General features: G+C 35.9%; 1 protein-coding gene and 1 long non-coding RNA gene across 6 annotated transcripts; both read right to left on the reverse strand.

Annotated features, from left to right (window-relative positions):
• Nucleotides 1–548: 548 nt before the first annotated feature.
• Nucleotides 549–22,202, reverse strand: LOC140527819 (uncharacterized). 4 transcript variants are annotated; one of them, XR_011974938.1, is made up of 9 exons: nucleotides 21,424–22,202; nucleotides 19,543–19,625; nucleotides 18,795–18,933; nucleotides 16,113–16,403; nucleotides 12,766–12,960; nucleotides 9,126–9,893; nucleotides 7,212–7,348; nucleotides 6,509–6,620; nucleotides 549–5,715 (listed from the first exon to the last, which is right to left on the reverse strand). It is a non-coding gene; the product is annotated as an uncharacterized lncRNA (long non-coding RNA). The 4 variants fall into 4 exon arrangements; XR_011974939.1 differs by having other exon boundaries at nucleotides 7,227–7,348; nucleotides 19,543–19,631; XR_011974936.1 differs by having other exon boundaries at nucleotides 19,543–19,631.
• Nucleotides 22,203–22,364: 162 nt separating this feature from the next.
• On the reverse strand, nucleotides 22,365–24,564 carry LOC140523963 (putative ankyrin repeat domain-containing protein 26-like protein). Of its 2 annotated transcripts, none has more exons than XR_011973525.1 (3): nucleotides 24,058–24,564; nucleotides 23,406–23,546; nucleotides 22,365–23,254 (listed from the first exon to the last, which is right to left on the reverse strand). XR_011973525.1 is itself a non-coding variant. In XM_072638510.1 (3 exons), exons 1-2 carry the CDS (start codon nucleotides 24,285–24,287, stop codon nucleotides 23,434–23,436), a joined length of 315 nt encoding a protein of 104 aa, XP_072494611.1. In that variant the 5' UTR covers nucleotides 24,288–24,564; the 3' UTR covers nucleotides 22,365–23,254; nucleotides 23,406–23,433. The 2 variants fall into 2 exon arrangements, 1 of the variants encoding a protein (XP_072494611.1); XM_072638510.1 differs by having other exon boundaries at nucleotides 23,406–23,518.
• Between the last annotated feature and the right edge of the window lie 509 nt (nucleotides 24,565–25,073).

Here is a 25,073-nt window from a genome sequence, read left to right on the forward strand (position 1 = left end):
CATCATTAAAGAAAAGCTATTGAGTGATGCCCAGGTACAGTTTGTTGATCTCTTCAGTAACGTTTGTGCTGATACTGAAAAACAAGTTCTTATGGTAGAAGAGAAAAATAAAGTGTTAATTAGTGAATGTAACCACTTAGGAGAGCAAATGTAGAAATATGAAAATGAGGACGAAAGAGAGGTAGGTGTTTAAATATTACACTTGGATAAGCATTTAACTTTTTGAAATGAAAGTCAAAGTAATTTTGATGAAGATAATTCAGCAATTTGAATTTTCATCAGGCAGATGATATTATTAAATTTCATTGAAAAAATTCTGATATGTAACAGGAGAATGAGAAGCAATAATATTAAATAATAAGATAATAATAACGTACTAGTGCATAACAGAATGTGAATATAATAATAAAATGCAATGTAATTAAATATAGATAATTAAAAAGATACATGAAAATAATTTTAAATAAAAAGTAATAGTATAAAAATAAAATAAAAATATTAAATTATAAAAATCATCTTTCAGATAAATCACTTTGCTTAAAGAAATTATTCAGTACATGAAATTATTACTCTCTGTAACTTTTCATCTAATAAAGAGCTTGTGAACTGAAAACAAAATGACTCAGGCTTCTGAGGTGTTTACTTTGGTCATTTTCAAATCTACCTACGTATTTAAAAAGTAAGGATTTCCCTTCTTCATGTTTGGACATATTTGTCATCCTCAGTCACTTAAGTCTGTCTGCTGCAGATATGTTCCGACATACACGGTGACCAAAATCAGCACCGGTTATTTGTTTGGTTTGGTTGTTTCTTTTCTTTGAGAATGACCACTCCATAGATCCAAGTGTACTACTACTGAAAAAATTCCTGGTTCTCAGTAGTGTCTCTGCCCTTTCTGGACATAGAAAAGGTGCAGATCCTCAGTGTCACTAAGCCCTAGGTTAGTGGGAGAAAGGAATGCAACTAGGTAGCAAGTGACACCTCAAACAAAAACTGCTTTTCTTCCTTGATTAAGTGACTTCATCTGTTGGTACTTTTCAGGGCAGAGAGTAAGGGCTACAAAATATATGTTAATAGTTTGGACTATTTCACATTGTTGTCTCACTCAGGTTCCATGAAAGAGAATGAATACAACTATTGGCAACAGGAATAAATTTCACTTGGATTTCTGACATATGGCTCTATCCACCACAAGAATTCCTTCATTCATTCACATTCTTCATTGCTCAGCATGATAAAAACATAAGTTCATCAAATCTCAGATTTTGAATTTTACATTTTCTAAATATTTTGCAACAGTTTGAAGTTAATCATTTGGATTGCTGGCCTTTAGTAATCCTTTTGTGCATGGGAATTGCAGTGCTTCATTTAACGTGGCTGCTACCTATTCATGACTTCCTCCTCTCTTTCTAGAAGGGATCTCGTAAAATGGGGTCTCTTAGCTTTTTTCCACCAGTCCTGAATAGGACCCAATGCTCCTGGATCAGTTTTGCTATAATGGGAGTGCAATATCCACTTTTTATACTTTGGCGTCCATAATTCTTTCATTGTTCCTTTAAAATTTCATGGTTAAGGCTAGATTACCACCAACGGAAGACTACACTCCAGGTTTTGTTTTTCCCATGCCTGAATGAGAGATTTCGACTAGATGACTTGTATAAATTTTGCATCAATGATGCTATGAAAATGTTGCAGATTTATCAGAAAACAGCTTTTTCTCAAGCCTTCTACTAAAAAATTTTATACTGTTACCACTTCTTTGGTCTGGAGCTACCATAATTGTGTCAGAACAAGGACTCTCAATGTAGAAAAAATGCTTATCTTCAATATTTTAGAGGAAATTAGTTAATGGAAATCCATAGTAGATTTGGAGTGTGAAGAGACCTGGATTGAGTCACAGTTACTAATACTTAATACATGTGATAATGGGAAGGTTGTTTAACAATTTCTTCTACCCTAAATCCTAATCAGCAAAATGGGGAGAATGATATAAATATTTCCCTCATAAGGATGATGCAAGTTTTAGGTGAGATGATGTATTGAAAGTACTTTACAAAAACCTTAAAAGGCCTGTATAAATATTAGGTTTTGTTATTTTTATTGTGACATTATGACTAATCAGTGTAGGATAGAATGGATAGAACAAAGGAAATCAAATATGCTGAAAGCAGACAGCTTTGTGGGCCTAAAATTACAGCCCATATCTTCTGATTGATGAAGCATTTTTAAGATCTGTTCTTTGGAAAAATTGAGTGTGACATTAATGTGAAATAGGTGAAACTCCCTCAGTTTATTTTTTCTGTGAATATGCTATACTTCTTGGCCTCTGGGGGTTCGTTTTGAATTGCTAAGCAAAAATAAGAATATGTACTTTTATTTTGAGTAGCATTTTTTTTCTGTTTATTTTATTTAGGTTCCTGTTAGGAATGAAAAGGAAAAATATTGGGTAGAAAAAAATAAAATCGTACAGTGTGAAGTTGCCATGCTCAAAGTGGAACTAGACACAGTAAAAATTAAGGATCAGCAAAAAGAAAATCACTATACAGAAGAAATTGAAGTTTTAAAAGAAAGGAATGATGAGCTTCAAAAGGAATTACAAATGAATAAAGAAGCATTAACAAAAATCATATTCCAGTACAGTGGACGAATAAAAGTTTGGATAACTGAGAACGCTGTGCTGAACTTTAAATTGGACAATGCAAAAGGAAACATAGACAGACTAGAGAGAGAAATTGCATCATACAGTTCCCATCTGACTTCTGCTATTCATTTTCATGAGCAATATGAGACATCAGAATGAGCTCTTGAACATTCATTTCAAGGAGAATGTGATGAGTGGCTTCATTTACAGGACAAACTAAATCATCATATGTCTAGCCTAATAGAGAACAATGGTGTTCTTTGTCAAGAGTTCTCTAAAGCTGAAAGTAAAACCAGCAGGTTAGAACATGAGCTGTACCACGTAAATGATTCCCTCAGGGAAAAGACATTCATTTGAGAAAGCACACAGAGGGAATTAAACCATGCCCAAAAGAAAGCAAAGGAACTTGAACACACATATGACCTGGAAAAGAATAAATGAAACAAACATATTGTCAAAGTGGCAGAGCCAAGATAACAGAGTAGAAGCATTTACCTTTAGCAGCTCTCCTCCCACAGCCCATTAAATATCTGTAAAAAATGACTCTACACAAATTCTAGAGCAGCAGAAGTCACAACATGACAGAATGAAAGAGATTCCTGGTCCAGTGCAGCCTGGAAGGACAACAGAAAAGGTCAATAGTGCCACACAGAGCTCTGCACAGAATGGGCGGTACTGCAACAAGGACAGGACTGGGCTCCAAGGCACCACCAGCAGCAGCTGCAGGTCCCAGATTCCTCAACTCAGAAATGCCAAAGACTGCTTCAAAGGACAGTGAGAAAGCTCTTTCACTTGGGTGAGAAGGGAATGCAGCAGTCTAGCTTCCATTGTTGGAGTCCTGGCCTAAAGCTTCTGGGGGAATTGAGAAACTCATCTGGATCTCACTCCTGAGTGGTGGCCCTGGGGTGAGAAGGAGTGCTAGGTGGTATGGTGGAGCTGGTAGAGGCTCTATAGAGGGAATCCTGCTCACAGATCAGAGTGCAGACCAGGAGAGAAATAAATTCCTCTCCCTTGATTGTGCCACCTTGAGGGAACTGAGAACTTACAGATCCCCAGAGTATACCATCCTCTGGACAATGGATTCAATAATGAAGTAACTGGCTGGGGAAATGACCAAAAAATGGAAAAAAATAAGACTATGGAAGACTATTTTCTTGGTGAACAGTTATTTTTTTCCATTCTATTGGATGATGAAGAACAATGCAAAATATCAGGGGAAGGCAAGGCTTCTGCATCCAACACCTCCAAAATACACATGCAATGCTCTCAGGCCATCAAAGAGCTCAAAAAGGATTTTGAAAATCAACTAAGAGAGGTGGAGGAAAAATTGGGAAGAGAAATGAGAGCTTTGCAGGAACATTATGAAAAGTGAGTCAACAGCTTGCTAAAGGAGAACCTAAAAAAATGCTGAAAAAATTAATACCTTTAAAAATAGACTAACATAAATGGCAAAAGAGTTCCAAAAAGCCAACGAGGAGAAGAGTGCTTTAAAGAGCACAATTAGTCAAATGGAAAAGAAAGTTCAAAAGCTCAATGAAGAAAACAGTTTTTAAAAAAATCAGAATGGAGCAGATGGAAGCTAATTACTTTATGAGAAACCAAGAAATTATGAAACATAACCAAAAGAATGAAAAAATAGGATATAATGTGAAATATCTCATTGGAAAAACAAATTACCTGGAAAATAGATCCCAGAGAGACAATTTAAAATTTTGGGACTACCTGAAAGCCATGATCACAAAAAAAAAAGCTAGACATCATCTTTCATGAAATTATCAAGGAAAATTGTTCTGATATTCTGGAACCAGAGGGCAAATAAATATTGAAAGAATCCACCAATCACCTCCTAAAAGATATCTGAAAAGAAAAACTCCTAGGAATATCATAGCCAAATTCCAGAGTTCCCAGGTCAAGGAGAAAATATTGCAAGCAGTTAGAAACAATTCCAGTATTGTGGAAATACAATCAGGATAACAAAGAATCTGGCAGCTTCTACATTAAGGGATCAAAGGCTTGGAATATGATATTGTAGAAGTCAAAGGAACTAGGACTAAAACCAAGAATCACCTACCAAGCAAAACTGAGTATAATACTTCAAGGGGAAAAAATGGTCATTCAATGAAACAGAGGACTTTCAAGCATTCTTGATGAAAAGACTAGAGTTGAATAGAAAATTGGACTTTCAAACACAAAAATCAAAAGAATCATGAAAAGGTAAAAAGGAAAGTGAAATCCTAAGGGACTTACTAAAGCTGAGCTGTTTACATTCCTCCATGGAAAGATAACATTTGTAACTCTTGAAACTTTTCACAGTATTTTGGGTAGTTGGAGGAATTACACACACATACACACGCACACACACACACACACATATATGGGGAGAGAGAGAGAGAGAGAGAGAGAGAGAGAGAGAGAGAGAGAGAGAGAGTACAGGTTGAGTTGAATAGGAAGGGATGATATGTAAATAAATAAAATTAATGGATGAGTGAGGAATATATTGGGAGAATATATTTCTCCCTATATATTTTTAAGGTCTTCAATACATTTTTCAAGTTTTCAAGTCTTCAATACATCCTGAGGCTTTCACATAATATTTATGTTCCATGTGCTTTTTAATTGTACTCAAATCCATTGACCTCTTAATGATGCTGTAATAGTCTGGGAGATTGAGCTTGGTAACATCCACAGACTGCTGGAAGGGCCAAGAGAAGCTGTGCTACCATAGAGCCTTCAGGACTACCTTCTGCAGATTCTGCAGCTGGTTTGTGAGACAGCCAGTCTTTCTGGCATTTATGTACTCTGGTGGAGGAGGCTTGACAAAAGCCATCTGTCAGCTTGACAGACACATTCTGAACAGCTTTTTCATGATGAAGTGTTGTCTTTCCTATACATATATTGCTGCTCACCCATCGCTGTTACTGCTCACCCAAAATGGCTACCAGTCTGAGTCATTTTGTAAGCAGCAGATTCTATTTCTTTGTTCATCCATGGAGGATTATTCAGAATTCCAGCTTGCAAAGTTTTGGCCTCAGATCCTGTCTTTGTCCTTGAGTGTCATCTCACTCTTCTTCAACCTGGGGACAACAATTTCAAAAATTTTTAATCACTTTTTTCTTCAAAATTCCACAAAAGCATTTTAACTTTAACTGGAATATAGAATGTGAAAAAGGATGGAAAATAGATAAAAATTTCTAGGAAAAGTAGACTATTGAAAATGAAAAGGAATAAGAAAGATAGCATTTTCAAGTTGTAAGGGACCCTCAACAACTATTCATTCCAATTCATATCCATTGTTACATTGTAACAGTACTGCAGTTCACTCATTTAGAACTATGGACTGTTAGAGCCAAGAGTGACATTAGTGATAAGTTAGTACATCATTTTATAAATGATGAAGCAGTGGCCTGAAACAGAAAATCACTTGTCGAAAGTTATCTAGATGGCAATGGGCTGAGCCAGGACTCAAAATCTGGAAAAAGTTACCCTCAGGGGTAGATTTTTAACAAATTTCAGGCATACATATACACACACACGCGTGCGCATATATGTATGTATGTACACACATGTATTTATGTGCATGTACATGTGTATGCATACATGTATATTTTTATGTGTGCATATACACACATAGGAACAGATATATAAATATATATACAAATATACATGTATACACATAAAAAAATGTAAGTATTCCACCAATTGTTCTTCCGCCAGAGGTGTTAACTCAGCACATTTGCATCGAGTATTTTTGGCGCTGAGAAGCCAGGAATGGATTAATACCATCTGCTCAAACCTCCAAGTATAGTAATTTCTGTTTTATAAATATTTATAGGTATACCATTCACTTAGTAGTTGTTTAAATTCTACCTTGTATAATAAATGAACTTCCTTTATTTTGTATTGGTTTCCCAGTGAGAATGAAAATTCTTCAAGGAGGGAGGGCATGTCTTACACAAAGTCTTTGCAACCTGCTCAGAAGCTATAATAGGGAAATGAAGACAATGAATAATAGGGGAGTTGATTAATGATTTCATAAAACAATATTAGCTCACATAAAATAAATATACTTTCAAAATTAACATATATAAATATTTTCACATGCAACTTAATTTCATCAATATATTCATAATTATCATAGATTTAGAGCTAGAAATACCTTAGGGGCTATTTAATACAACCACGCCGTTTTGCCAAAGAGAAAAACTAAAGCTCAAAAAGGTTAAATGAGTCACCCAAGGTCCTAAGGGTAGTCATTTATAGAGAAAAGGACTGGAACTTGGCTCCTGAGACTACAAAGCTCTTTTGAGTATACTACACAACCTCCACTCAGCATGGATCAAATGTTCTCTTCTTGCTCAGTATACTTCCTATTAAGCAATGCATTCAGCTTGATTTCCCCATTATCTCTTTTGGAGAAAAATTATACCACCTCCAAAGTTACTAGGAACCAATATATTTTATCTGAAATTTACATGCAAGGTGAGGGAATGGAGTGGGAACAATCCAAAGTTTTTCTATTTGATAGAAACATCAAGGGTTTCCCCTTACATTTTTAAGACGAGTTAACTACCTTATTTCTATGCACCTGTGCTGAGAATGAGGAGGACATCTATAAGAATAGGTTGCATTTTCCTTCCTCTCATAGTTTCCCCTGGGGAACGAATATAGGCGCTGATATGCTTGTCAGACTTCCTGGCTGTCAGGATCCTAAACATAACAAACAGAAAAAAAATGCTACTCAGAATACAAGACAGACTTGGTAAAGCACTTGACAAGAATGTTTTGGTTTGCTCAAAGCCAAAACGGCAACAAATATGGTTGCTAACTACTATTTACATCTTCAACTGTCTTTGCCAAGCCTTCAAAGCAATTCCCTTATCTGTTAGCATAAGAATTACACTCCTGGTTGTAGTCAATGGACAGAAAAAGGGGAAACCATACAAAATGTGGTACTTCTCCCACTTTTGTATACACAGTACACTGCAAGGTCACAATTTTGTACATATATACATATATTCATCCACACACACACACATATATGTATGTGTGTATGTATATATATATATGTATATATATATATATGTATATATGTATATATATATGACTGTGTACTTCTTTAATTACAGAGAAATATACAGTTGTAAATGTATGGACAGATATGCTACAAAATATCATCTTCACTTTCACCGTATGGTAAAGCATATAAATGCACAAATTACCAATAGCAAATGAAACCAAAAAGCAAAAGAAATTAAATCTTTTTTTCTCTTATTAGGTGTCATTAGGTACCTTGTAAAACTAAATTTAAATAAAATCTGGTAATTTTTTTAAAGGATATGTAAAGCTAAAAGAAGCCAATGTAAACTTGAGAAAATAAAATTGCCCTAAGTAACTGAATTCCTACAAGTAAAATAAATTATAGTATGGAACGACTGAATTCAAATACACGATCACATATACTAAAAATATAACTAAAATTTTTTTTTTTTACAAAATTTTTACACATTGCGTATCTGAAAAATCACAGATAATGAGAACTGCTAGTAGATTGTAAGGAGCAGTTCATATTCAACAAATAAAAGTCAGTGATTCCAGAAACTGCAATTTTGAACACTGAGCAAGAATAGTTAGTAACAATAAAAAATACTGAGATAAATAAAAAAATGTCTAGGGAAGTACAAACCATCAAAAAAAATAAGACTAATAACTCAAAAATATTAATGCTTAATGTATAATCAAAATCTTTTTGAATATAATTACTGTCCTAAATATTAAAGAAAAGTAATGGCTAGTCTTTGGAATTTCACTAAAAATAGGATCCAGTCTTCAATGTTTCTAAAATTAGTTCAAAGGAGTCTGAATAAAAACCAGTCAGACTGAGGAGCATGTTTAAAATACTTATGAAATGGGTAACAGTAATATGCCACAGTAACTCAATGGAGATATCTGATTTTAATTGCTATATTATTCCTAGCATAATTTTGTAGGATTCTTCATAAATTTTAGCATTTCAAATAAGTTATTCCATTTCAGTACTAAAATGGAATGCTAGGAATAGCATTAGAATAATAAAATTTATTAGTATTTATGCACAAGCGATAACACTATCTATACCTATGATATGAAAATTTCATAGACTAAATAATTTCTTTAAGCAAAGTGAGTCGTCTTATCTGAAAGATGATTTTTATAATTTAATATTTTTAATCTTATTTTTATACTATTACTTTTTTATTTAAAATTATTTTCATGTATCTATTTAATTATCAAAATTATTTTGACTTTCATTTCAAAAACTTAAATGCTTATCCAAGTATAATATTAAAAGTCCTACTTCTCATTCAGCGTTCTCATTTTCATATTTACACATTTGCTCTCTTAAGTGGTTATATACACTGATTAACACTTTATTTTTCTCTTATACCACAAGAACTTGTTTTTCAGTATCAGCACAAATGATATTGAAGAGATCAATAAATTGTACCTGGGCATCACTCAATAGATTTTCCTTAATGATGGTTCTGTTTTGGGTGTTTTCAAGCTGTTGCTCAAAAAACATATTTTCACTCAGGATTTGGACTAATCTTTCTTGGATAGATTCATTTTCAACAATATATTTGTTCAGTTTTCCTTTTCCAGTTGACTTGCATGTTCAAGTTCCTTTGCCTTCTGTTGGGCATGGTTTAATTCTCTTTGTATGCTTTCTAAAATGAATGTCTTTTCCCTGAGGGAATCATGTACATGGTGTAGCTCATTCTCTACCTCTAGGCTTTACTTTCAGCTTTAGAGGGCTGTTAGGGTAGACAAGTCATGATTTAGTTTATCCTGCAAATGAAGCCCCTCATCATGTTCTCTTAGAAAGGAACGTTCGATGGCTAGTTTTGATGGCTCACTTTGCTCATGATCGTGAATAGCAGAAATCACACGGGAACTGCATGATGCAGTTTCTCTCTCTAGTCTGTGTTTTGTTTTGCATACTCCAATATAGACTTCAGCACTGCATTCTCAGCTGTCAGAACTTGTCCACTGTACTGGAATATGATTTTTCTTAATACTTCTTCATTCAGTTGTAATTCCTTTTGAAGCTCATCATTCTTTTCTTTTAAAACTTCAATATCTTCTCTATATTGATTTTCTTTTTCTTGATCCTTAATTTTACTGTGTCTAGTTCGAGTGTGAACATGGCAACTGCATCCTGTAACATTCGATTTTTATCCAACAGATATTTTTCTTTTTCATGGCTGTCAGGATCCTAAACATAACAAACAGAAAAAAATGCTACTCAGAATACAATTATGTATTCTGATTTTTCCTTAGTAATTCAAAATAAATGTCAAGGTACCAAGAAGCATAGTTTATTCAGAGAAAATTAAATTGAGGGAGTTGCCCATATTTCACATTTCTGTTAGACTCAGTTTTCACAAGGAACAGTTATTAAAAGTCCTTCATCAATCAGAAGATATGGACTGTACTTTTAAGCCCACAAAGCTGTCTGCCTTTCAGCATATTTTATTTCCATTGCTCTATCCATTCTATTCCACACTGGTTAGGCATAGTATTGCAAAAAAAAACAAAACAAAACAAAACTTAATATTTACACATTGCCTTTTTTATATTAAAATATTTTACTTGTCTTCAGTGTTCTACAATCACTTCCATATATCTTAGATGTTTTTCCCTTTCCTCCATCTCCTTCCACTTTCCATGTCCACTCCCTCCCTGAGATGGTGTACAATCTTATATAGGTTCTACACATACATTCCTACTAAGTACATTTACACCTTAGTTATATTGCCTAGAAGAACTAAAGTGAATGGGAGAAACCATAAAACAAAACAGAACAGAAAAGAAAATGGTCTGCTTCATTCTCTGATGAAATTCCACACTTCTTTCTCAGGATGTGGAAGGCATTTTGCTTCAAGTGTCCATTGGGAATTTTTTAAGTCCTTGCATTGCAATGAAGTACTAAGTCTACCAGAAAATTTCCTTGCACACACTGGTTGTTCTTCTGTACAAAGTTTTCCTGGTTCTGCTCCATTCACTCAGCATCAGTTCATATAAGTCCTTCCAGGCCTCTCTGAAGTCTTCATGACACATTGCGTTTTAAGGTATTTTACAAAGTTCTTCTCATACATTATCTCACCTAAGCCTTGCAACACCCTTATGAGAGAAATATTTATATTATTCTCACTATTTTACAGATTAGGACTTAGGTTAGGAAATAGTCCAGGACTCTTCAGACTCCAAATCTAGCATGCTTTCCATTAGCTAATTTCCTCTTAGGTGTTGAAGATAAGCATTTGTCTTACATTTAGAGTCATTGTCCTGGTACAATTATCTTACCTCTGGAACAATAAAGTGATAAGTCTTAAATTTCTTAGTGGAAGTCCTAAGAATAATTTATTTTCTAATACATCTGTAGCATTTTCATAGCATCATTGATTTAAAACTTTTAGAAGTTATCTAGTCAAAACCTCTCATTTTAGCGATGGGAAAAGTGAAACCTGGAGTGTGGTCTCCTAGTGAGGGTAACCTAGCTTTAATCATCATATTGTAAGGGAATGGAAAGAATTATTGAGGCTGAGTGAGATAAGGACCTTGTGAAGACTTCATGTAGCAGGAAAATAGTAGATTTTATTTTTAGAATGAAAGCTTATTTGTATTTTAAGCTTGCAGGGATTTGGACACCTTGCTTCCAGGAATTCAGGGACTAAGGGCACTAGGCACCCTCCCTCCTTTCTATTAGTGCTATCTCAGCACTAGAGTTTTACCAAATAAGGACACAATCTGTGGAATCCAACTCTTTCCCATCGATTTTAATATTACTTCCACGTCCTCATTAAGTTTGCCAAGTAAGGAATCGTTAATTCCCTGCTCCAAGAACCCCCTCCATTTCACCTCACTTTATATACTTCTGTCACATCTGCAGTTAGTTAGTTAGCTAGTTGCCAAATAAGGAGGTATATGTCTGGATTGATTGTGCTTAACTTCCTGGTTTCCTTGTCTAGCTTTTTAGCCCAGATTTTAAGCCTGCCTCCCAGTCAATGGAGATGAGGGATGGTGGAGGGCTCAATTCTCTGCATTAGGGTATATAATAATGCTTTGTTCTTTGTGAGTTGCCTCATTCCACTAGTCTGTACTTTCTCTGGAGAACTGAATAAACACTTTCTCTTCTTACCTCGAGATGCTTCTTTATTTCATAAATTTTTAGGTACGGATCTAGTACACCACACAAGACCAAAGTAGAAAAACTGGATATTGCACTCTCATCATAGTAAAACTGGTCCATGAGCATTGGGCCCCATTCAGGACTGGTGGAAAGATTTATATGTGGTATCCTTTCTAGAAAGCCAGCAGGAGGGTATGAGGAGGTAACAACTGAGAAGCATTCCAGTGCACAGGCAAGAAAGGATTACTAAGGGCCAACAACCCAAACGATTTACTTCAAACAATTGTTTAAAAAAATATGAAAATGAAAAATTTGGCATTTGATGAACATATATTTCTATCATGCTGAGCAATGATGAATTTGAAGGAATGTAGGAATCCAGATCATGGATAGAGCCATATATCAGAAAGCTAAGTGAAATTTTTTCCTGTGGCAAATAATTTTATTGCTTCTCTTTCATGGAACATGAGTGAGATAACAAAGTGAAATAGAGCAAACTATTAACATATATTTTGTAACCCTTACTCTCTGCCCTGAAAAGGGCAAACAGATGAAATCATTTAAACAAGGAAGAAAAGTGGTTCTTCCTGGTTGCATTCCTTTCTCCCACTAACTTAGGAGTTAGTGACACTGATGAGCCACCCCTTTCCTATGTCCAGAAAGGGCAGAGGCACTACTGAGAACCAGGGATTTTTTCAGTAGAAGTACAGTTGGGCCTTAGGAGTGACCATTCAATGAAAAAAAAGAAACAACCAAGCAAAACAAACAGCATATGAGGATTTTGATCACCAGGTGTGTCCTGACTTGTCTGTTGCAGACAGATGGATGGGACTGAGGATGACAAATATGTCCCAAAATGAAGAACAGAAATCCTGACTTTTAAAATATGTAGTTAGATTTGAAAATGACCAAAGTGAATACCTCCAGAAGTCTGAGTGATTTTGGAAGCACCTACTTCTTTTTCTTTCTGCTTCCAAAGAGGATTATTCAGAATTCCTCCTTGTAGAGCTCTGGCATTCAGCTCCAGAAAAAGTTGTCTGAGTTTCATTTAGTTCTTCCTCATCCTGGAGACAACAATTTCATTAAATTTTAAATTATCTTTTTCCTTCAAAAGTCAGCAACAACATTTTACCTTTAATGAATATAGAATCTGAAAAAGAACAGAAAATAGCTTTAAATATTAAAAGAAAAGCAGGCTACTGAAAATGAAAAGCAACAAGAAGGAAGGCATTTCCAAGCTGGAAAGGAACCTCCACCACTACTTAGTGCAATCCATATCCCGGGTAAAGTACCTAACTCTTACAAGCCTCAGCTTGGGGTCTTCACGGGTGGGGTTGGCCACCATCTCTCAAGTGAACTCATTCTATTTATGGATGGTTCTGGTTCTGTTTGTTAACAATTTTTTCCTGACATGAATCTTAAAAATGTACATCTTTGCAACTCTGATCCATTGCTCTTAGCTCTGTCCCTCAGGCTGAAGCAGAGCAAGTTTCATCCTTTTTCCACATGACAGTCTTTCAAAAACTTGAAGACAGAAGGATCAATATCTCTAGTTCCTTTAACAGATCCTCACAAATCATCAACCCCAAGGCCCTTCCTCATCCTGTTTGTCATCCTGCTTACTAGCTAGCATAATTCTGTGGGAGCCACAAACGAGTTAAACAGGACAAGCCAAGTCTATTCACTTCAGAGCACAGAGGTATTTTCACCTTCTCTGTTTTGAAAGTTATGATTCTCTGAATGGGATGCAAAATTACACTAGCTTTTGGGTTGTCAAATAACAGCACTAACTCAGCTTCAGCTTAGAACTAAGATTCCTGCATCTTTTCAGACAAAATCCTACCTAATCTTATTTCCCCCAACTTATACATATGAAACTATTTTTGTATCTAATTATATAATTTTACATTCTTCCTTACTGAATTTCATCTCTTTAATAGGTTCAGTTCAGTGCTCTGACTTATTAAGACTTTACCTTTACTCCATGTAAAAAGGTTTGCATAATTTTAAGTAAATTGATAAGTAAATAAGCAAAAGATAAAGATCCTAGAGAACAATAAACTACTCTGACAGACTAAAGGATTTGTACTAGAGTGTAATGAAAGGAAGAGAAAAAGGGAATGACCTGGCAATTTCAATAGTCAAGAATTTTCAGGTAAGGAAACTCTCTATAAATGGAGAGGAGTTCTCTGGAACTTATATTCCTATGGAAGCTGAGGATAGAGCATTGGTGTCAAATAGATTCCCCCAGTATTGAGTTTTGTGGACAGATTTGGGGGAATTTGAAACCTCTGGCCAAGGGTCAGGTGAGATGAACTCCGTGGCAACATTTGAACCCAGATCTTCTCGGATTTGAGGCTAGTTCTATTCCCTACACCATACTGATTCTCTCTTGTGAGAAATACTTTAAAAAGTACTAATTCCACTTTACTTTTCCATGAATCTTTAGATTGTAATTTTACATTCAAATGCTGTAATATGGGAAAATTTTATTTTTTGTTTTATATTTATATGTACATATTTACAAATGATTGAACCTAACTTACTTGTACTCGACATAAAAAGCATAGCTCTTTCTTGAAAACTGTAATTATTTACCTCCCCACTCCCAGGGAACCCATAAGTATTCTTAACAAGAAAAGATGGAGATAGTGACTTTTAAATTACAATTCACCTGTTTCAAATGATTTGCTACTGTTTTCAGTTCAAGGTCCAGAGTTCTGAGAGGGCATTTAAGTTCCTGTCTTAGCTCCACTTTTTTACTACCTCGTTCTTTTTTTCTTAACTCAAGTCTAATATTTGGAAATAGCATTTCTGCAATCACTTGCTTCATTTCCTCTTGCTTCAGAGTAAACCTAGATTAAAATTGCCTTTTTTCAATGACAATTCAGTAGAAATAAGGAATAAGTGCCATTTGAATATACTCATCTGGATGTCTAAAGGAAAAGAACATTAATTTAGGGGGAACTGGATCCCATGTAGGGAACTCACTGTCAAGAATCTCCCTATATTGAAGCAGACTGATCCATGCTCTACACTTTTGAGTTTACCTGTTTCAGATACCTGTGGCACTGAGAATTTACATAATTTGCACAGGATCACAAAGTCAGGATGTGTCAGAAATTGATGGGGTGCTTGGGTGCATATGCTTGTCCCCCAATTCTAAAATCACATTTCTCTTTGATGATAACATTTGTCCTTAGCCTCAAAACACTATCTTAGGCAGTTTCTCCCCAGCCCAAGGACACAGTCTGTCCTAGCAACAAATATTATCTCATTTCCTGATACAGTAGCTAGCCGCACCTGTAGAGTTCATGAGTTTCAACATCTGTGTGCTGGCTGACCTGGCTGTGTACTTGGTCCTAATGACATTTACTACTCAATGACCAATCATATGTATCCTCGCCTTGGATATACATACACTCCTTTACATTTCTCTTGTCCAACAAGATATTCATGAGAGCAGTCTGGTATTCCTTAGTCAGTGCTGACCACTAGTTGACTTAGTGATGTTTCAGGCTTAAAACCACATCTCCATATAGTTGCCCCCTCCTTCATTCTATTTCCTGATAAATGCTGGGTAAAATACTTGCCCAGTAGAAACCAAAATTACATGTTCCTATAAGAAGTAACCACTCCTTAATCCCACCCTGAATCATCTAATTAGCATATTTGGCACATGTTTTACTATAGAATATCCTAATTAACTTTTCCTGTACCTGGCTAAGGTTGCAGGTTCCCTAAGAACCCTTGCTGCTAAAAAGTGTAAGAAATCTTTAACTTGAACTCAAAAATGCTTGAGTTTGTGAATTCATTCCAGGTGACCTGCCCCTGGTACTCTGGTCTTTGTAGGGGACTCACTGCCCCCAATATAAGTCTTCATCAAAATGAGATAGGAACCCATTTCTTTTATCCAGGTTACTCCAGGGCATTATAGTTCTATCAAAAATCTATCATGTAGTCTGGGTCCTTTTGCTTTTTGTATTCAATGAAGAGAATCATAAATTGTATGTAGCTAGAAGAAAAGACTATTTCAAAATTCCTGAGTTTTGATGCATTTGAATGACTCTGGTAAAAAGTGTAGAGGGGGATGTATATAAAATTTAATCCATTTTGCCATTACTATTGATTATTCAATGGATTTTTTACTTCATTTTGAAAAAATAAAATACAACTAATTGTGCTACAGCTTTCAAAATTCACTAAAAATGCATCTCTATCTGATATCCATAGAGTAAAAATGAATCAGTACGGCTCAATCATAATATTGTTTAAATGATGTAGTATTTTTGCCTTCCTAACCTCAAATCCTCTGTCACAATTCTTCAATGGTAAGAAAAATGCTTCCAAGGCTTTATTTAAAATTGTGAGTTCCACACCTCGTGCTATGGAGTTCTTGGTTCCATCCTGCTTTTTGATGCTCTAACTCAGATATCATTTGTGTTCCTTCTGATAATTCTTCCTGCAGTCTACAGATCTTGTTTTCTAAACTCTTAATTTTTTTGGTGAGTAGTGGACAATGTTTTTCTTTACATTCTACTGATTGATCATATCTAAGTGCTGTATCCTCAGTTATCACAAGTTTAATAAGATCTGCACAGAGAAAAACACAAGTCAATAAAAATATGAGTAGTTTAAAATCTACAAGACAGTAACAGTATACTTAGAATTCAAATACTCTGGCAATGACAAAATCATATCCATGTATAAATCCTGAGAATATAGCAAAATATTACTTTGTCAAAAGATTTACACTGAATGTGAAAATAACCTATTTCCCTGTGAGCATTATAGACAATGAAAAAGAGTCTCTAAGTTATGAATTGCTTTATAAAAAAATTTGAAAGCTCAGAATTCTTCACAATATGAGAAAAATATATGTGAAAAGGAAACATTCTGACATGTACTCTGTGTGGGACAAATAAGATTAATAAAATGGATTATATACTTAATATCTATATATTGCAAATATATTAAAGTATTTTATGAGTATCATAAATTTGTTTTACTTTAAAGAGTTGTATGGAAACACTGCTTCTTCTTCAGAGATTTATAATATTAATAAATATATAACATTCATACATTCATAATATCCATCTTCATTTATTTATTGGCAAGACTTCTGGTAACTTTAACCAAATATAGCTGAAACACTAGAGGAAAGTGAAAAATTCTTCCAAGCATTAAGCAAAGTAGCTACCCCTTTATTCTTCAGAACCATATGTAGCCAACTGTAAGGGACTATGGAGGACCACAGTAGCTTGAGGGGCTAGGGAAGGCTATAACAAACCCACTCGCCTAAGTACCTTAAGCTGACTTAGCTGATTCGGCCCTCCAGACTCTTGCAACAGCCAAGCAGGGCTTCCTGGTGTCAGAACATACTCCTTGAGCAAGAAGACAGACATGAGCTTGACCTTTAAAATCATAAGCTTAGGGGATCGTGCACAAGGCTGCCGCAGGCACGGAAGTAAGGATGAACTTGCATATAAGGCTTGCACTTGGCTATTAATAAATGGAGCTTCTACCATCTCTGTCTCCTGCCTCATCACTGCGTGCCTGAGATCGAGTCATCCTGCACGTCAGGACCCTCACCACTGAGCTGGACATGAAAGCCAACTTTATACCTAATGCAGAGTTAGAAATGTATGTTATGTCAAGTTACAGATTCAACAGACTTGCTTATTGGGTTTCCCTTGATAACTTTCAATTCTTTATATATTTCAGTGTTTACCAGAATTGAGGCAACAAGAGAAAACCCAGTTGCTCTACGTAGCTACACTGATTGTAGCAGGAAGTGAATCTGACATTAGGAGAAATGAGAAGCTCCAAGATTCAAAGCAAAGGAAGAACCTGAGGCACAGAGAAGTTAACGGACTTGTGAAGATTCACACAATTAGTAGGTGTATAAGGCAGAATCTGAACCTAGCTATTCACGGCATCGTGTCAAGTACACTATCCTACATGCCATGGTGAAAGAAGAATTATAAAAATTAGGTAGAACATTGGCAAGATTGTTGACATTGTGGGCCATTTTATGAAAGATTTTGGTATCTTGACTATTCTGTTCATTAAAGAGATCACTGCCTGATATCTTCATACATGTAGTCAGGTCAGTCTCTTCAACGGTTTTCCTATTACCAACCAAGCAAACAAAATTCATACACCTTATCCTAGCATGCAATATTAATAACACACATTATGGAATATAACACTTAGAGGCTTACAAAATACAGCCCCCACAACAATCCTGTGAAGTATGGCATTTTATAGATTAAGAAACTGAAGTTCCAAGTTTAAGTGACTTGCTACAGATAAAATCTAGGTCCTCTGCATATTTGTAATCCCTTAACTTTCCATTTTTAATTCTTACTGCTATATACTATCCAGAAAAACTGGAGTTTTCACTGTCATTTTTCTGCTTTTTTACTCAGTTTCCATAGTTGAAATGGTCATTTCATCTCCCTGTACTTTCATGATCTATACCTACTGAATTCATACCCATTCTTTAAAATTCAACTCAAATGCTACCTTCATACACAGGTTACTTATTCTTGAAAATTAATGTTCTTTCCCCCACTGAACCTCATAGAGCAATATGACTGTGCTTTTCAAACATATATATATGTATATACATATATATATATAAATATACATATTAATATTCAAGTTACCTAGGTAGGCTATATCCCCTATTAGATTGCACACTCAATGAGGAAATTTAGCTAAACTTTGAATATTTAGCATACAATAGGTACTTAGTGATTCTTTTTGAACTGAAACAAGTAGAAGGTGGCTGAAACAATTTATTACCCTGCAGTCAACATAGTCCCTTTCACCTTGGCCAAGGGCTGCCAGAGATTAGGCTCTCTTCTACTTTACTATGTATCAATGGGATAGGACTTCAGTGGTATCTTCTTGTATACACATATCTCTGATTTCTGTTTAACACTGTTATCTTGTTAGAAAATTTTAAAATGTTCTTACCCTTACAATCAACATGAAGTTGTTCAATCAATAACAAAACCTTCTTACAGTTTCAGGGAGGTAAATCATCATCCTCTGCAGCTGTATCAGAGGACTGAGTGAAGTCATCACAATCACCTGCATCTGTCTGTACTGTGTCCTATAAAATATATAACAGCAGGGGAAACTAAAAAAAAACAACTTTAAAATAATAACAATGGCTAACATTTCTGTCTCACTTAAAGGCATTCTCACAACCACTTTGTGAGACAAGCAATACTCATAATCACTTTACAGATGTTAGGTGGCTTATTCAGTATCATAGAGTTAGCTAGGAACCCAAGGATGGATTCAAACTCAGGTTTTCTTGACCCGACCTACTATGCTACCTAACTAATTGAAGCTAAAATATTTAGGAACCTTGTGAAAATTATTACATATAGTTACTTCCTGATTATATATCGTCTTCATTTATATATAGGGGGAAATGAAGTAAATTCCAGCTTTATCATTAAGTTTCTACATTCACAATGAACATATTTCACTAGGAGGTGATTTCTAACAGTATTCAGTCTCAGATTAAAGATTCCTATAGTTTATCAAGCAAAAAATGAGTCCTATTTGTTCACTGAAACATGCATTATTTTCTGAAGTAATTTAAAAAGCATTTAAAAGTAAACTCAGTTTTGAAAAACTTCCAATAAAACTAGCATGAAAGGCACTTTTAGTAAAGTAAAATATCAGAAATTTGAATATCATTTTTACATACCTGTTCCACGTTACTCTTATCAAAACTTTTTTGGCTTTCCTCTGATGTCCTCCCAAATGCAGAAGAGTTGTTTATTTTGCAACCTGCAACTTTACCAAAGTTGTTTATTATTTATTATTTCAAGTACATTTTTACTTGAATCTCTGGGATTCTCTAAGTATATCATCATATCATCTGCAAAGAGTGACAGCTTCATTTCTTCTTTGCCTATTCTAATTCCTTCCATTTCTTTTTCTTCTCTTATTGCCACAGCTAACATTTCTAGTACCAAATTAAATAATAGTGGTGATAATGGATACATCCTTGTTTGACCCCTGATCTTATTGGAAATGCAACTAGCTTATCTCCATTGCATATAATGCCTGCTGAAGGTTTTAGGTAGATAATGCTTATTATTTTCTTATTTTATGGAAAGTTCCATTTATTCCTATGCTCTCCAGTGTTTTCAATAGGAATGGGTGTTGTATTTTATCAAAAGCTTTTTCTGCATCTACTGAGATAATCATGTGGTTTCTGTTAATTTTGCTGTTGATATGATCAATAATGCTAATAGTTTTCCTAATATTGAACCAGCCCTGCATTCCTGGCATAAATCCTACCTGATCAGAATGTATTATTCTCATGATAAGTTGCTGTATTCTTTTCGCTAAAATCTTATTTAAATTTTTACATTTATATTCATTAGAGAAATTGGTCTATAATTTTCTTTCTCTGTTTTGGCTCTTCCTGGTTTAGGTATCAAAACCATATTTGTATCATAAAAAGAATTTGGGAGGACTCCTTCCCCAATTTTCCCAAATAGTCTGTATAGTATCGGAATTAACTGTTCTTTAAATGTTTAATAGAATTCACTTGCAAATCCATTTGGCCCTGGATATTTTTTCCTAGGGAGTTCATTGATGGCTTGAGATGGGATTATTTAAGTATTCAACTTCCTCTTCTGTTAATGTGAGCAACATGTATTTTTAAAAATAATCACCCATCTCATTTAGATCATCGAATTTATGGGCATACAGTTGGGCAAAGTAATATCAAATTACTGCATTAATTTCTTCTTCATTGGAGGTGAGTTTAACCCTTTTCATTTTTAATATTGGTAATTTGGTTTTCTTATTTCTTTTTTTAATCAAATGGACCAAAGTTTTATCAACTTTATTGGTTTTTTCATAAAACCAACTCTTTAGTTTTATTTATTAGTTCAATAGTTTTCTTAATTTCAATGTTATTAAGCTGTCCTTTGGTTGTCAGTATTTCTAATCCAGTATTTACTTGGGGATTTTCAATTTGTTCTTTTTCTAGCTTTTTCAGCTGCATTCCCAATTCATTGATTTCCTTAGTGGAAACTTTATATCTTTCAATGCTACATGAACCATTGTATATTTTAAAACTCTAAATTACTTTACCAAATGTCAGTCCATCCAAACATGTCTTAAGATATTGTTTACTATATAAAATTAGAGAATTATGTTTAATATTCATTAGTCCACAAAATATGAAGAAATTGAAAGTTTTTTATCAGGTATTTCTTGTTTATTAAGTATTTAGGGTTACTATGACACTTGAGAAATTGGTTGTATCATTGTATATGTACAGATCATTTTATATACTGTGTAAATTTTATATACTGTGCAAGTAAAGCAAAACCTGCAAAAAGAAATCACCAATTGACGATGGATGGTATGCCCACATGAACGGCTTTCTCTGTGGCAGAAGCATAAATATCAGTTCTTTTTATAGATGATGTTTGTGAACATTTTCACCCTTTCCCAATGATGATCAATTTCAATTACTGTGGTTCACTAAGAGTCCCCTGATTGAAGTTGTTCTTATTTCTCTAGAAATTGTTACCTCTTTTTATCTTTAAAGCTTTAATTACTGTACCTGTCAAGCCTATCTGAGGTATTCTCATTTGCTCCATTCTTCAAGAAAAGATCTACCATGTCTTGGTTATTTTCTTTAACTGCAAGCAAAAGTGGTGTATAGCCTTCCTGAAAAATCATATTAAAGATGGTGTTACAGTACACAAGAATTATTTATATGATTCAATTCAGTTGAAAGCATTTTGTGAACATCCTGTGAACTTGCTAATGACATGCTAAGGAAGTAAGCTACAATGGAACTTTGGAATGAGAAGAGCAGGGCATAAATCCTGCTTCTGTTAATTAATTTCTGTGTGACCAAAAGTAAATTATTTCACCTCTTTGGGTCTTAGTTTCCTCATATGTAAAATGACCAAATGAAACTAGATAGCCTGTGGGATTTCTTCCAGCTAGTAATTTGTGATCAGGAGACAGAAACCCAGTATTTGTAAGAAACTTTCATATTATTTTTAGGAGTATCTTCCTTTCTTGCTGTCTTCATGTCATGATTACTTATTGTCTGCATGCAGCCAACCTTATTTCCCCAGTACTCTGCCAAGCTAAAACTATACTCAGGTCAGTTTTAAAGCTGCCTAGCTCTCTTCACACATTCCCCTGAAGTGTGTACAACCAACCTCAAAAACTCAAGAAAATCTTGCATTGAGGTGATTAAACTGGCAAGCAAGCCATTCTCTTGATATTTTCTCTCCCTTCTCAACTCTCCTAATATATACTTGGTTTTTTTATTTTCTCTCTTGAGTAGTAGTAACTAAGAGATAAAACTTTTCTTACAAGTCAGAAGTTATTCAGTAACTCTAGAAAGGAAATGGTATAGTGTTTAGGAAAGAAAAAAAACAAACCTATATACACCTAAGAATTTGCTCTTGTAAAAATTCTGTCTTTGCAGTTTTATGCTTCATAGAACAAATTTTTAAAAGATTATTTTTAAAAACATTATGGCATTTCTACATGACAAATTAACATTGTGTCATCATAAGTAAAGGTCTATAGGTAGAAAAGTATTGCAGACAAATATTTAGTGGAACCTTTGCATTCTGGGGAGCAGACCTAATATAGCTAAGAAAATTCTGGAGAGAGAGCTGTGATGGAATGAATAGAGAGCTAAACTCAAAGTCAGTAAAATCTAGATTTAAGACCTGCTACTGCCACACTCATACTGCCTGGGTGACCCTGGGAATTGACTTGACATTTCAGCATTCCAGAACACTCCCTAAGTCAAATTTTCATAATTTTTTTTATGTCATGCACACCTTTTCAGAATAATGCTTTTAAATACCTAAAATAAAGAGAATGCAAAGGAAGCCAATGACATTGAAATAACTATTCCATAAATGTTGATTTTTTTTAAATTAATAGATCCCGGGTTAAGAATTGCTACTCTAAGATTGCATCTTAGAGCAGGCCCTGGTCTAAACTTCGCTAAAGAGGAAAGCTCCTCATTAGGAGATCTGATGGGAATGAAATTTCCTCCTCTGTTCCCCCTTCCCATCAGAAAATTCCAAAGGCCAATGAACTTTGACTACAGAATGATTTCATGGTATTTTCGTGAAAGAAATGCTTCCAAGAATAAATGAACTATAAATATGTGAATTGGAAAATACCTGATTTACACATTTTAGCTCATAAAATACTTAATCACACAAGGGGTGGGCTTCTACCTTGTTTTTTGCTTCCATGTCTATTTGATATCTAAGCAGCTTTGCTGCTATCTCTATGTTATGTCCAGAGGCAGCATAGTGAAGTGAAATGTTGTGGTGGGAATCCATAAGACTAGGGTCTTCACCGTTCTCAAGAAGGACACTTGCACACTCCTCCTGCTGACACTGCACTGCCTGTCAATGGAATGTAGAGAAAGAGACAATAAAAATACTCTAAAAAAATTTAGTTTACTAAAACTTGATCAGTGATATTTGAATAGTTAGTAAAGTATGTTTTCTTAATCAAAATGCTTTACATAGACCAGCACGGTTAACTAGTGCATACCTTGGTTAAAGATGTCTGATGGTGCTTCTCACGCAGGTTTAGTTCGCATTTTCTCTCCACTGAGAGACACAACATCTGGATAGCCACTTGCAGAGGCCAGGTGTAGAGGTGTCCTACGGAAATGAGAGAGCTATGTGACTGCTGGAGAATTACAAAAATCAAAATTGTACTATTATTAGGTACTACAGTTGTAAGATAAAACGCATTACTGTTACTATGCCTGAAGTCTAAATCACCGCCAAAATAAATGTAAGTGGCCACCACTGTCACCCGAGGAAATCTACAACGTGCATTACTTCTTACTACCGCATATGATGGCCCAATCCAAACACCATTTCACTAGAAGAGAGCATCGTTTGCTCCCACTTCGCCACTGAGGAAGAAGAAATCAGCTGGACGCTGGCTAAAAGAGAAATGAAGGAGTTTCCCTTCCATAAAAATGGGCAGGCAGGAGGGTGAGGGGCCAGCTTGGGATCCAATCTCCAGGAGGCAGAGCCTGCCCCTGCCCTGTCCCAGGTGCTGAAGGGAAGAGCTTCTCCAAGGGTTAGCCCAGGCACACGCACCCACGTGGAGGGAGGGGGAGGGGGAGTGACTTAGGCTGTTCCTGGGGGCGGGGGGACCTTCCCTTCTCTGTCCCTCACCCCCCTCTCACCTCTTGTCTTTATCCACATCGTCCACTCTTGCTTGGCCGCGCAGCAGCAGGTGCCGCACCTTCTCCACATCCCCCAGGGAGACAGCTTTATGGATCTTCCCGAGGTCCTTCACTATGCTGACGTAGCCGGCACCTGGGCCGAACGGTCGGACCCCGCTGTCCCTCCTGGAGGAGAAGGAGGAGCGAGGTGGAGAGCGCCCTCTCCTTCGAAACATTTTGAAAATCTTCATCCTGGGGGCGGGTTTCGGAGATGGTCGGAAGAACTCATGAAGAGTTCTCCTTGGGTCACTCAGCCTTCTCTGGGCGCTCGCCTCCTCTCCAAAAAACTTCAAAAGTCAGAGACTCCAAAGAAACTGCGTCCGAACAGGGCAACAGTCAGAAAGGAATCGATCCTGGAGATGTTTGGACTGAAGTGCACGTGACCATGCGCCCAACGGGAAAAATTAAGCCTGCGTGAGTGCGCCGGTGCCAGGTCCGTTATCTCTCTTTGGTAGGCTCCAAAGGTCAAGATCGCGAGGGTGGCTGAGCCCAAGGCTGGCTGCTTCGCGTGCTAGAGGTTCTTTGGCGTCTCACGCTGTGACAGGATGCGTAGGGACGGGGCGGGGCGGGGCGGGGGTGGGGGCAAGGTGAGACCTAATGGGAAAGGGCGGAGCATCTGGAATTGGAGGACTTGGGTTGGAATGTCTTTTCCCTTTGTGAAAATGGGCAAAGCACTTCCGCTCGGAGCCTCAAGTTCTTCTTCTGTAAAAGGAAGAGGTGGTTCTCAATAACCCGCCAAGTGTCTTCCAGCCTTTAATAATTGTGTGAAGTCCATATTGAAAAAGAGTACCATGCTGGTACTGTGACATCTGGTGGATGCCCTGGTATAAAGGCAGCCTAGGTTCCTCTTTCCCCTGATTCTCCCTTCCCCGTTCTGGCCTCTGGGTCAGGAAGCTTGGCACAGGGAGGGTGGAGTTGGCCTTAGCCAGGAAGCCCTGGATTCAAGTCCAGCCTCTGCAGAATTATCATTGCCCTAT

The sequence above is a fragment of the Notamacropus eugenii genome, chromosome 2 (assembly GCF_028372415.1).
Source record: "Notamacropus eugenii isolate mMacEug1 chromosome 2, mMacEug1.pri_v2, whole genome shotgun sequence".
Classification (NCBI taxonomy): domain Eukaryota; kingdom Metazoa; phylum Chordata; class Mammalia; order Diprotodontia; family Macropodidae; genus Notamacropus; species Notamacropus eugenii.